Below are 13,186 nucleotides of genomic sequence, written 5' to 3'. Positions count from 1 at the left end.
TACTACAGCGGTAAGCATTTTGCAATATATAAGTGTATCAAATCAACACATTAGTGCCCTTTAAACTTACACAGTGTTACAATTCAATTATATCTCAACAAAGCCGGCCCGGCGGGGGCGGGGGGGACCAGTGGAGGGTAGTGGGTTGGCGCTCCTCACTAGAGAGAATAAGCTAGCAAGAATGGGTAAAAATCAGACCCCAACCAATTAGCTTCAGATGAAGTTAACTCCAGAAAGTTTAAGTGAGTTAGGCAGGATCACAGAGTGCATTAATGACCTAGCCAGGTCCGGGGCCCATACCGCCATATGCTGTTGCACCCTTCTCTCCACACAACGGCTGGCTATTTACTCACCTCTCTCATGACCCTCCTGAGAGAAGAAACAGAAACTCGGGTCAGAGAGACCAACTGAGGCTAGACTAAGCCTCGTATGAAAGATCTCCTTCCTCTTCCTGCTGTCTGATCTTTAATGACTGGAAAAGTCTTCCTTTCCTTTAAGAATGACGGGACTGGCAGACAGGACCATGCTGGTGACCCTGTCCAACCTGATGTCCAGTTGAGGGAAGGAGACTCTCAAGAGGCCATTTCATAGGAAAACACCTAAAAAAAAGGCAACTGGAGGTAAGATTGGGCAGAGGTTGGAACTGAAACAGGCCTCAGAAACCTCAACTGCTCTTCTCTGAGGTTACAGCCCGTCCTGGGGATAAGGTGGGGGGGGTCACAGGGACCTTTGGAAAACATCGCCACAGTCCAAAGCAGGGGTTGGGTTTTCCATCGGAAAGGCTGGCCATGGTCCTGTCCCTTTAAATTGTCACCCTCCCTCCGGGGCTCTGAGCTCTGAGAGGCTAGGACACTTCCTCCCCATGCTGGGAGGGGCAGCCTTCTGCGCTCACAGCCAAAGGCAAAGCACTAGGCCAGGGGCCTCTCCGCCACCTTCAGAGCCTGTCACCACTGCTGCGGGAAAGGTGAGCCCACAGGGCAAGGGGGTCGCCTGGGGAGTGGGAGCTGTGAGGACTTGGGGGCCTGTGTGAGCTCACTGAGCGAGCACCTGCCTTCTACTACCTTTGAGGAAGGGGAGCGGGGTCTGGAAGGGGTAACTTCACACTTCACACTTCCAGGCTTGGAAGGATGCTCTGACTTTCAAACAAAGTAAGTTCAGAAGAAGTGCTAAGCATCTTCTCCAGCCGTGGCCTGCACACACTCCTATCTGGGACTAAATCTTTTCCCCTTCCTTACTCCCCGACTAGTAATGAAGGTGTTTGCTAGAAGGACTGCAGGAGCAGAGCACACTGGGGAAGCCGGCAGGCACTCCCCGAGGGCAGATGCAGCAAAGCCGAAAGATATTTCTGAGGAAAAAGAAGCCAGTCTACCCTCAGATTGTGGTACAAAGCGAAAATTATGTCTGTGAGCTGGATCCTCCTCAAACACTCCACCTCCTCAGCCCTGTGTGCGACAGGGACTAGCAGGAGCCAGCGACCATGACGAACACCATCTTCTAACCCTTGCCCTACACGTGCCCTTACACTTCTCTCCCCCCAGCCCCAGCCGCCCAGGGCTCCGTGGGCTGTGAGCCCGCTTCATACCCTCATCCCCACTGGAAATGAAGGGCTTGGATGGAGTGAATGGCTCAGAAACTCAGAGCACCCACCAAAGGCATTAGAATCACTTGGGGGGTGGGGCGAGACATACCTTTTTTTGTTTTGTTTTTTTAAGTACAGATCTGTGAATCCAAATGTCAAAGAAATAGATATATTTTAAAGAATCCTTAGATATTTCCAAAAGATAGCAGGTTCAGAAGCACCGGACTAGATAAATCATCTACAATCCCATTTAAGATAACGGGAGTCTCCATGTTTTACATTCTTCAATGACTACACACCTTTGTAACCCCGGATTTCAGCTCTCAAAAACTCTGGAGGAACTCTCCAAATCCCAATCCAAACCCTGTGGGAGGTTCCAAAGGGCCCAGGAGTTCTGTGAATATTCTATAGCACAATCTCTCATTTCCAGCATGGACAAGGACTTCTGGCTTTAGCTAAATGCTTATTCTTTGCACTGAATCTTCTGGCTGTTTCTTCACTTCTGCTCTGGGGTCAGTTATGGGAGTTTGCTGATTTGTATGCACAAGATCACTCATCACCTAAGGCCTGTGGGGTGACCTTTACTGAGGGCTTTGGGGGGGTCGCAGGGGTGTTACTGCAGAAACACAAAACACTTTGGACTGAGTACCAGGCAAACCTGTCACCTGAGTCCTCCGGCCAGAGACAAGTTATCCAGCAGCCCCTCCCTCTGCGTTTCCTCATGTGGTGCCCACAGGACAGAACACGGTCACGCACAGTCAGCAGGTGTCGCCATGAGGAGGTAGACATGAAGTGGATGGTGAGGCAGAGACAGGACTCAGACACGTGGGAGAGAATCAGTGGTCAGAGGAGCAAGCACACAGGTGGGAAAGGAAAGGTGCTGAAACCCGCTCTCTGCGGGGCAGCTGACCGAGTAGGGGGCGAGCGGGAAACGGGGCTGGGGAGGCGGACGGAGGACGGGCTGCGCGCCTGTGTCCTGGCTCTCAGGTGCTCAGACAAACGTCAGCACGAAGTGTTTCACTGTATTAAACCTTGTCAGCATTGGGTATAATCACTTACTCTGAGAGGCCTCAGATTTGGGGCAAGACCATCAGGAGCTGGAGGGCAGTGGCCGGTCTCCCCAGGCACACAGATCAAACTTAGACAAATGACACAAGCCCAGTTATTCGGTTTTCTGAGAGCAGATCACAGGCTCTTCAGATTAGCTCGGCAGGGATGTTTTCTTTCCAATTTCCAAAAACAAAATGCAAACTCTCTTCTTGTTTTTGCCCCAGGCCAACTGCCCTAAGGTGGTTCCTAAGTCACTGAGCAAATTTTTGGATTCTCAGGGTTTTCCGGTCTCCCCTGGCTGTGGAACCTCCTGGGAAAACTCAGAGCCTACAGCTCACGTCACTGACACAGAACCACCTGGGAAAACATTAGCATCTAAAGCTCACTCTCTGACACAGAGGACCTGCTATCATCTGCCCTCTGCTTTTTGCATTCGGGGTCCCTGAAAAGTCACCAAATGTTCTCCCGGTATCGTTCCAACGCCAGCCAGGTCCTTCCAGGGTTCTTCCCTATATGCTGATGTCAGGGGAAGGCAGGAGCCTGGACCTTTTCACTGGCGTGCCACCAGCGTTTTGGACCTTGCCTGACCCACATAGGTAGTTATACCTAGTTGATGAATGAATGAATGAATGAATGAATGAATGAACAAATTGTGTTTGGGGCTCTTTCAGGCAAATGGGAGGACGGAAGATGGCAAGGGATGAAGAAAATGCCTATGGTAAGAATTGCCTCGCGGTGTGTACTGGCCTCAGGTGTCAGCTCTGGGGAACAAGGGGATGCGCTAAGTCAAGACGGAACGGACACAAATCCCAGAGGTGTCTCCATGCTGGGCTGAAACAGCAAGAGCCCAGATTTGCCTTTGTGCTGCATCTCTGCCCCTGCCCTACTGTGAGATATTAAGTGCTTTGACTAGTCTGTGCCTCCCAACCCAGAGGCTAAACCGAGGATAAGAAATCTACTCTGACCCCCACCGAAGCGGAGGTGGAGGGAATGAGAGGGAACACGATTTACCAGGTAGAATGCGCTAGAGAACAAGGATGGGGGCTTAACAGGTATCTTCCCGGCAGCAGGTGTAAGAGCTAGGGAGGAGGAGGGGAAGAGGGAAGGAGGGAAGAAGGAAAGAGACCAGCTCCCCTAATCCTCCGAGCAACCCCGGGAGAAACAACTCTCTGTCACCACTCCCATCCCTGCAGAAGAGGTTTAACACTCCGATGGGGCAACTTCCCCACGGTTACACGGCGGGCACAGCCGGGGCTGTGATTCCAACGCGCGGTGGCCGGGACGGCAGCCAGCCCTTCACTCCCGGGCCTCCGTGCCCTCCCGCCTCTCCTGGCTGCGACGCTGGGACGGCGCCTGGGACCAGCAGCCCGGAGGCCAGGGCAGGCGTCGGGCAGCAACAGGTCTGCAGCGCGTGCGGGCCCGGAGATCACGTCCGCGGGGTCCGGGCCTGCCGTCACGGACGGGTGCCCTCCAGGGACATGCGCTCCAGCTGCTGCAGCGGGGACAGGGGCCGGTGCTGAGGCCAAAGACCGAAGAGACAGGGGCACAGACGCCCCGGGGCGCAACGAGCTCTGACCAGACCCCCGAGGAAGGGCTCGCTGGGACCAGCAGAAGCCCCAGGCCTGGTGCTCTGCCGTGTTCCACAGGCGCCCCCGGGGCCCGCGGGAGCGGGACGCGGGTCCGAGGCGGGCAGCCCACGCCTACTGTGCCCTCACAGGTCCCGAGGACCCGGACGACGCGCCGCCCGCGCACGAGCCCCGGCTCAGGCTCGTCCTGGCCGGCAAGACCGGCGCGGGCAAGAGCGCCACGGGCAACAGCATCCTGGGCCACAGGCGCTTCCCGTCCAGGCTCGCGTCCACGCCGGTGACCAGGACCTGCGCCCTGGGGAGCCGCCGCTGGGCCCGCTGGCGCGTCGACGTCACCGACACCCCGGACCTCTTCAGCGCCGACGGCCGCCGCGCCGACCCGGACTGCGCCGAGCGGGGCCGCTGCTACCTGCTGTCGGCGCCCGGGCCGCACGCGCTGCTGCTGGTCACCCAGCTGGGCCGCTTCACCGCCCAGGACGAGCAGGCCGTGCGCGGCGTCCGCCAGCTCTTCGGGGCCGGCGTCCTGGCGCGGGCCGTGCTCGTCTTCACCCGCGCGGAGGACCTGGACGGGGCCTCGCTGCACGACTACGTGCGCGACACCGACAACCGCGCGCTGCGGGCCCTGGTGGCCGAGTGCGGCGGCCGCGTGTGCGCCCTGAGCAACCGGGAGGCGGGCGCGGCGCGCGACGCGCAGGTGGAGGAGCTGCTGGCGCTGGTGGAGCGGCTGGCGCGGGAGCACGCGGGCGCGCCCTTCACCAACGCCGTGTACGGCCTGGCCGAGGCCCTGCGCCACGCGCCCCCCGACCTCAGGCTCCGGCGGGTGGCGCAGCTGCTGGCGGCCGGCGGCCCGGGGCGGGGGCGGGGGCGGGGGCGGCGCTGGCTGGAGGCGGCGGCGCGCGGGGGGCGGCGGGCGCTCGTGCTGCTCGGGGGCGCGCTGCTGCTCGGCCTGCTGCTCTGGCGCCTCAGACCGCAGGCCTTGGGGGAGCTCAGTCCCGACTGACGGTCCAAGGAGGACTCGGGCCCTTCGGCTGAGGGTCGCTGCGCCGCTCGTGCGGTGTGCCTGCGGGGCCCACAGGCTCTTCTTTCCTCCTTCCCTGGCGGGGATCGGCCAGGCAGCGTCCCGCCAGGGCCGGGCTCCCGCAAAACCTTCCCCTGGGACGTGGCCCTCCCTGCGCTCTCCTCTCACTGAAGCCAAACAACCGGAGTTGCTTTTGTCTGTTTTCCCTGACCTCAGGCTGCCTTTCCCTGTCATTGGATTGTCTTCCCTGCTGTCTTTGCCCTCATGTCTCGTGGTCCCCCGAAGCCCGAGGGGGAGAGCCAACACAGAGCAGAACCTCAGTCCATCCTCGTTTATTTGAGTTCAATCTGAGTTGAATAAATATTGGAAACAATCACATTGTGTTAAAGGAAATCGGTATTTCCTTTAGATGGTAGATGTTTGTTCTGCCTTATATTCCTGTTGAACAGACACTAACTCTTGTCATTCCTAACCCAGTCTGCAAAGACCATACACCCCGGTGCAAACACACCCACACACATTCAGGCATGTGATCAGAAGAACAGAATACATTGGGATAAAACTGTCCATCTACCAGCCAGGCGATGTCTCCCTGGGCAGGGCCATTCCCACTCCTCAGCAGCTTGAAGGCAGACGGGTTCCTTAGGGGCCACTGAGACCCTGCAGAGAGTCACCTTCCAAAGAGGAGTGTTTTCCCTGGTTCACACACTCACAGGGGAAGGTTACACTTTCCAACTCAGGGATAAATTAAAAAACATTGGAGAGGTTTGGAAATTTCTCTTTTATTTTAATTTCAAAAATGGGGGCAGACAGTCTTGGGGGCCAACTGGTGAAATGATGTGAGGTGCAGAGTCATCTTCTGTCCCATGTGTCTCTGGGAGGGTCAGCTCCCTGGTCCAGGTCAAATGAGCCAGGTTAGCCCGTCTCGTCCGTCCTGACTGTGCCTCCCTGTCTCTCCAGCACCCCTACCCTCACGCACAAACTCGAGCTCCTCTCTGATACTGCTGTGTATTTCCAAATATGCCCCCTACCGTGCCCCCTGCCAGGTTGGCCTCATAGCCAGCCATTCTCAGCTGACTGATGACCTCAGCTTACTAATGAGATGCTTACAAAGGGACAATCCCGCTGCAACAGCTGAGCACAAATTGCAGACAGAGGCCCACCGTCCTGCATGGAAGCCATGCAGACACTAACAGGAACACCCAAGCCCAGTGCCAAGATTGGAAATTCCCTCAGCTGCAAAGGTCAATTTGGTTTAAGGGGTTGTGTGCAGATCCCAGCAGGAGCCCTGATAGGGAATCTTGATTTTGGTCTTGTTCATTTTTCAGTAGACTCTTGTGATGAACAAACAGAAACAAACAAAACAAAACAAAACATTGGCATTGTCTCTCTGCTGAGAAAGAGGAAAAGGGTCACCGGCAAAAATAAATACAAAAAATAAAAATGGAAAAAAGAATAGCAAGGTGTCCAGTGTGAACAATGGAAAGTTTTAACCCATGACCCAAATAGAAAAGTCAGATTCTTCTCTTTTTAGCTGGGGAGGTTGGGATCCCAGGGAGCTCCCAAGGGGCAGGGATTGAGCTGATGGAAATGTGGGAAGGAGCACTCTGGGGGTCCCACTAAGGCTGCAATCCAGGACACACTGGGAAGAGAGTGTGTTTGTGGGCAGTGTGTTACAAGCTGGGATATATACGAAAGGATAAAGGATGCCATGAAAAATATCTGAAACATATTAATGGGTAAAAACAGCGTATCATGCTAGGATAGCTGGACATCCACAGGCAAAATGTGAATTTGGATCCCTGTATCACGTTATATATAAATATTAGTATACAAAGTGGATCAAAGAGCTAAACCAAGAGTTAAAACGGTAAGACTCTTTTTCTTTTCTAAAGATTTATTTATTTATTTGAGAGAGAGAGAGAACACAAGTGGGAGGGGCAGAGGGAGAGGGAGAGAGAATCTCAAGCAGACTCCGCACTGAGCACAGAGCCAGACGTGGGGCTCGATCCCATGACACTGAGATCAGGACCCAAGCCTTTGAAACCAAGAGACGGGCGCTTAACTGACTGCTCCCCTCAGGCACCCCAAAACTGTAAGACTCTTAAAACACAGCTGTAAATCTTTATAACCATGAGTTAGGCAATAGTTTCTAACGTATGACACCAAAATCACAATCGATCAGAGAAAAATAGAATAACTGGATTAAAACTCTTGCCCACCATAGAACACCATCAAAACTGAACAAACAACCCACAGAATGGGAGAAAATATGTGCAAATTCTGTATCTGATAAAGATCTAGTACCCAGAATATATAAAGCACTCTCACAACTCCACAATAAAAAGACAAATAACTCAGTTTTTTAAATAGGTAAAAAATTGGTTCAGCATTTCTCCCAAGAAGATACGCAAATGGTCAATAAACACATGAAAAGATGCTCAACATCATGAGTCAGTGGGGAAATGCAAATCAAAACCAAAATAAGATACCACTTCATATTCGCAGGATGGTTATAATTAAAAAAAAAAAAAAAGGAAAGAAAGAAAAGAAAAACTAACAAATACTAGTGAGGATGTGGAGAGATTGGACCCTGATACATTACTGGTAAGGGTGTCAAATGGAGCAACCACTATGGAAGGGAGTCTGGCAGTTCCTCAAAAAGTTAGACGCAGAGTTACCACGTGACTCAGTAATTCCACTCCTAGGTATGTACCCAAGAGAACTGAAAACATGTTCACACAAAAACTTATACATGAATGTTCATAGCAGCATGATTCATAATTGCCAAAAAAGTGGAAGCAACCCAAATGTCCATCAACTGATGGATGGATGGATGGAATATTATTTATCCAGGCCACCACATGAATGAAACTTGAAAGCATTATGCTAAGTGAAAGAAGCCAGATGGCACACAAAATATCACATAAAGGTATGACTCCATTTGTATGGAATGTCCAAAAACTGGAGTGGGCTCATGAGAGTGTCCTTGAGAGGGTTTGATCCTTAGTTCCTTGTGCTCTGTCAACACTTATATTCAACTTCACTTTTTGAAATGTGTTGTTGTTTTTATGTAGGCTCCACACCCAGCATGGAGCCCACCACGGGGCTTGAGTTCATGACCCTGAGATCAAGATCTGAACTGAAATTGAGAGTCGGGAGATCAACCGAGTTATCCAGGAGCCCCTCAACTTCACTTTTTAAGCTTTTCTCCCCTCCTGTGGGTTGAATTGTGTTCCCACAAAAAAGATATGTTCAAGTCCTAACCCGCAGTACCTATGAATGTGACCTTATTTAGAAATAAGGTCTTTGCAGATTTAATTGTTAAGATAAGACCATTTGGTCATCTCAACCCACATGACTGGTATCCTTATCAGAGGAGGGAAATGTGGCCACAGGCACACACAGAAGGAAGACAGTCACATGAAGATGGAGGCAGAGATGGGACTATGCTGCCAAGGAACCCCTGGGCACATTGGGACCTGGAAGAGGTAAGGAAGGAAGCCCCTTTGGTCTTCACAGGGAGTATGGCCCTACCAACACTTTGATTTTGGATTTCTGGCCTCCAGAATTATGAGAAAATAAATTTATGGCTTCATAAGCCACCCAGTTTGTGGTACTTCGTTATAACAGCCCTAGGAAATAATACAGTTGATGTTTGAACAACTTTGCGGATTGGGGCAGGGGGGGTAGTTGGTTAACAGCACTGATGTCGCCCCCACCCACAATTGAATATCTGAGTATAACTTTTTTTCCAGATACAATTTAAAAAAAAATGTATTTAAATTCAATATCTGAGTATAACTTTTAACTCCCCCAGAACTTTACTAATAATGGAAATGGTTGATTAACACCTATTTTGTATGTTATATGTATTACATGCTGTATTCTTACAATAAAGTAAACTAGAAGAAGAAAATGTTATCATAAGGCGGGGACACCTGGGTGGCTCAGGTCTGCCTTCTGCTCAGGTCACGATCCTGGGGTCCTGGGATCGAGTCCTGCATTGGGCTCCCTGCTCAGTGGGGAGCCTGCTTCTCCCTCTCCCTCTGCCCCTCTCCCTGCTTGTGCTCTCTCTCTCTCTTTCTCTCTGACAAATAAATAAAATCTTCTAAAAAACCATAATGAGGAAAAATACATTTACCGTACTATACAGTATTTATTATTATTTTTTGAGATTTTAGTTTTAGGTAATCTCTACACCCAACATGGGACCCGAACCCACAACCCTGAGATCAAGAGCCACATGCTCCGCCGACTGAGCCAGCTGGGCGCCCCACATAGTACCGTACAGTATGTATTGAAGAAAAATTCACATAAAAGTGGACCCACGCAGTTCACACTCATGTTGTTCAAGAGCCAACTGAACATCTTTCATGTTGTGATTCCCTCTCATTAACCCTGGTCAACATACAAGAATTACATGTTTGTGCCATTCAAGGAGATGAAATGGCAGGTCGCACATAGATGTGAGTAGGCAGGGCAGTAAGGGAATGCAGGCTGCCCCCACATCACTCTCCTCTGAGGATGGCCCAGTGGTGGCAGTAATGACCTAGGGAGGACATCAGTCCCAAAGGGGCAGCTGTGGATCAAAACCGAAGCAAGCTGAGCCCCACTGTGAAGCTGGGTGACATTCAAGCACAAGGTGATCATTCATGAGGACAAATTGGAAGCGCCTGGAAAGATACCTGCCCTAACCCTAAATACATAGTGGGAGGGGGGCTAGGTGCCTGGTTCCTACCGTTCTGTAGACAAGGGCTATAGAAGTGGCAGACCCTGGAGAGGTACAGGGTCATCTCCAGAGTTCTCATCAGGAACCATGGACATCAGAAGGAAGTGACAAAGCATTTTTCAAGTGTTTAAAATAAAGGACTGACAACCCAGGATTCTGTTGCCAGAGAATATGTTCTTCAAGAATAAAAGGGGAATCATGACATTCTCAGGTGAAGGGAAACTAATTAAGGGAATTTGTCACCAGGAGACCTTCTCAAAAAGACTAAGGAAGATTTGAAACAGAAAGGAAACAATAAAAGAAGGAACCTTGGAACACCGGGAAGAAAGAAAGTAGCAAAAATGTAGGTAAATGGACTCTCCTTCTCCTTGAGTTCTAATTATGTTTGATGATTGAAGAATATATTGCAACACTGTCTGATGTGGTTCTGAATTTATGTAGAAGAAATACATTTAAGACAATTACATCGTAGGGCGCCTGGGTGGCTCAGTTGTTGGGCGTCTGCCTTCGGCTCAGGTCATGATCCCAGGGTCCTGGGATCGAGCCCCGCTTCGGGCTCCCTGCTCCAAGGGAAGCCTGTTTCTCTCTCTCACCCTCCCCCTGCTTATGTTCCCTCTCTCGCTTTGTCTCTCTCTGTGAAATAAATAAATAAAAATCTTAAAAACAAAAAAAGACAATTACCTTTTAGACAGGGGAGTTTCAATGTTCTAAAGGGTGGTTAAGTTCATATACTTCACTCTGGCTGGTAAAATGATAATACCAATGGACGGTGGTAAGTTATATATATATGTGTGTGTGTGTGTGTGTGTGTGTATATAAAATAATACCTAGAACAACCACTAAACCACTAAATAGTTATTCAGAAAGGGACACTTTAAAATAGTGTTTTTAAAACAGTGTTTCTAAAGTGTCCCTTTCTGAATAACTATTTTAGTGGTTGTTCTAAGTATTATAGTACAAAATTAGACACACAGATCAACAGAACAGAAGAGAAAATCCAGAAATGAACCCACAACTATATGGTCAATTCATCTTTGACAAAGCAGGGAAGAATATTCAATGGGCAAAAGATAGTCTCTTCAACAAATGCTGTTGGGAAAATTGGACAGCAAAATGCAAAAAATGAAACTGGACTACTTCTTACACCATACACAAAAATAAATTCAAAATGGATGAAAGACCTAAATGTGAGGCAGGAAACCATTAAAATCCTAGAGGACAGCACCGGCTTCAACCTCTTTCACATTGGCCATAACAACTTCTTACTAGATCTGTCTCCCGAGGCAAGGGAAACAAAAGCAATAATATACTATTGGGGACTTCCTCAAAATAAAAAGGTTCTGCACAGCAAAGGAAACAATCAATAAAACTAAACGGTAACTGACAGAATGGGAGAAGATATTTGCAAGTGATATGTATCTGATAAAGGGATAGCATCCAAATTATAAAGAACTTATAAAGCTCAACACCCCAAAAATGAATAATCCCACTAAAAAACAGGCAACAGGCATGAATAGACATTTTCCCAAAGAAGACAGATGGCCAACAGACCGGTGAAAAGATGCTCAACATCACTCATCATCAGTGAACTACAAATCAATACTACAAGGAGATATCACCTCACACCAGTCAGAATGGCTAAAATCAATAACACAGGAATCAGCAGGTGTTGGCGAGGATGTAGAGAAAGGGGAATCCTCTTGCACTATTGTTGAGAATTCAAAGTGCAGCCACTCTGGAAAACAGCATGGAGATTCCTCAAAAAGTTAAAAATAGAACTACCTTATGACCCAGCAATTGCACTGCTAGGTATTGACCCAAAGAATACAAAAATACTATTCAAAGGGATACATGCACCCCGAGGTTTATAGCAGCATTATCAACAATAGCCAAATTATGAAAAGAGCCCATATATATAATAGAATAGTACTCAGCCACCAGAAAGAATGAAATCTTGCCATTTGCAACAACATGGTTGGAGCTAGATAGTATTCTGCTAAGTAAAAGAAGTCAGTCAGAGAAAGACAAATACCATATGATTTCACTCATATATGGAATTTAAGAAACAAAACAAATGATCATAGGGGGGAAAAAAGAGAGAGGAAAACCAAAAAACAGACTCTTAACTATAGACAACAAACTGACGGTTACTGGAGGGGAGATGGGGGGTAGGGGGACGGGTGAAATAGGTGATGGGGATTAAGGAGGGTGAAATAGGTGATGGGGATTAAGGAGGGCTGATGAGCACCCGGTGTTGTATGGAAGTGTTGAATCACTAAATTGTATGCCTGAAACTCATAATACACTGTATGTTAACTAATTGGAATTTAAATAAAAACTAAAATGAATGAATCAATATAAAAACACTATATTAAAATCAGAATAGAATTATAAAATTGTTCAAGTAACCCACAGGAATGTAGAGGAAAAAATAGAGAAGTGAAAACTGGAGAGAACAGGGGAAAAAACAAAATAAAAATGGCAGACTTATACACTAACACCTCAATAATTAATTCTACTAAATGTAGGGATCTAAATTAAAAGATAGAAACTGGAGAGTAGATTAAACCATATGACCCAAGTATATGCTGCTTCCCGAAAATAATTTCAGATGTGATGGTAGAAACAAGTTGAAAAGGATGAGAAAAGATAAATAGCGCAAATGTTAAACATGCAAAGGAAAGATGGAATGGCTATATTAATATCAAATAAAGTGGACTTCAGAGCAAAGAAAATTACCAAAACCAGAGAGGGACACTATGCAGTGATGGAAAGGTCAATCCATCAAGAAGACAAAGCAATCCTAAATGTGTATTCCCAAAAACAGAACTGCAAAACGTGTGCAGCAAAAACGGAAAGAATCGAAAGCAGAATTGAGGAATCCACACTTCCATTTGGAGACTGCATATCCCTCTCTCAACCACTGATAGTGCAATTATGAGAAAATGAGCAAGATTATAGGAGAACTGACCCCATGACACCATCAATCAACAGGATCTAACTGATATTGTTAGAAACAAGCGGAGCAGACCCATCCTTCTCAAGTGCACATGGAACACGGACCTAGATAGACCACATCCTGGGCTACGAGACAAATCTCAACAAATGTAAGAGAGTTGAAACCGTATGGAGTGTGTTCTCCGACCACAATGGAATCCAGCTAGAAATCAGTAAGAGAGAGGTACCAGAAATGTCTTCTTCTCTGCCCTAGCAGCCTCGTG

General features: G+C 48.7%; 1 protein-coding gene across 2 annotated transcripts; it reads left to right on the top strand.

Annotated features, from left to right (window-relative positions):
* Window positions 1–820: 820 nt before the first annotated feature.
* On the top strand, window positions 821–5,609 carry LOC118529501 (GTPase IMAP family member 1-like). Of its 2 annotated transcripts, XM_036082327.2 has the most exons (4): window positions 821–964; window positions 2,316–2,442; window positions 3,301–3,347; window positions 4,347–5,609. In XM_036082327.2, the coding sequence occupies exons 3-4, from the start codon at window positions 3,305–3,307 to the stop codon at window positions 5,213–5,215; spliced, it is 912 nt and encodes a 303-aa protein (XP_035938220.2). In that variant the 5' UTR covers window positions 821–964; window positions 2,316–2,442; window positions 3,301–3,304; the 3' UTR covers window positions 5,216–5,609. The 2 variants fall into 2 exon arrangements, with proteins under 2 accessions (XP_035938220.2, XP_035938217.2); XM_036082324.2 differs by lacking the exon at window positions 2,316–2,442 and having other exon boundaries at window positions 830–964.
* Window positions 5,610–13,186: the final 7,577 nt, after the last annotated feature.

Source organism: Halichoerus grypus, unplaced genomic scaffold (genome assembly GCF_964656455.1).
Source record: "Halichoerus grypus unplaced genomic scaffold, mHalGry1.hap1.1 HAP1_SCAFFOLD_91, whole genome shotgun sequence".
Lineage (NCBI taxonomy): Eukaryota > Metazoa > Chordata > Mammalia > Carnivora > Phocidae > Halichoerus > Halichoerus grypus.
Note: the sequence above shows the minus strand (reverse complement) of the source record. Positions and strands in the feature narration are given on the sequence as shown.

Bases quoted from the DNA above. Each gene is read 5' to 3' on its own strand.
- LOC118529501 (XM_036082327.2), top strand. From the start codon at position 3,305: ATGGGAGGACGGAAGATGGCAAGGGATGAAGAAAATGCCTATG. The intron at 3,348-4,346 runs GTAAGAATTGCC...GTGCCCTCACAG, and splicing joins GGATGAAGAAAATGCCTATG to GTCCCGAGGACCCGGACGAC.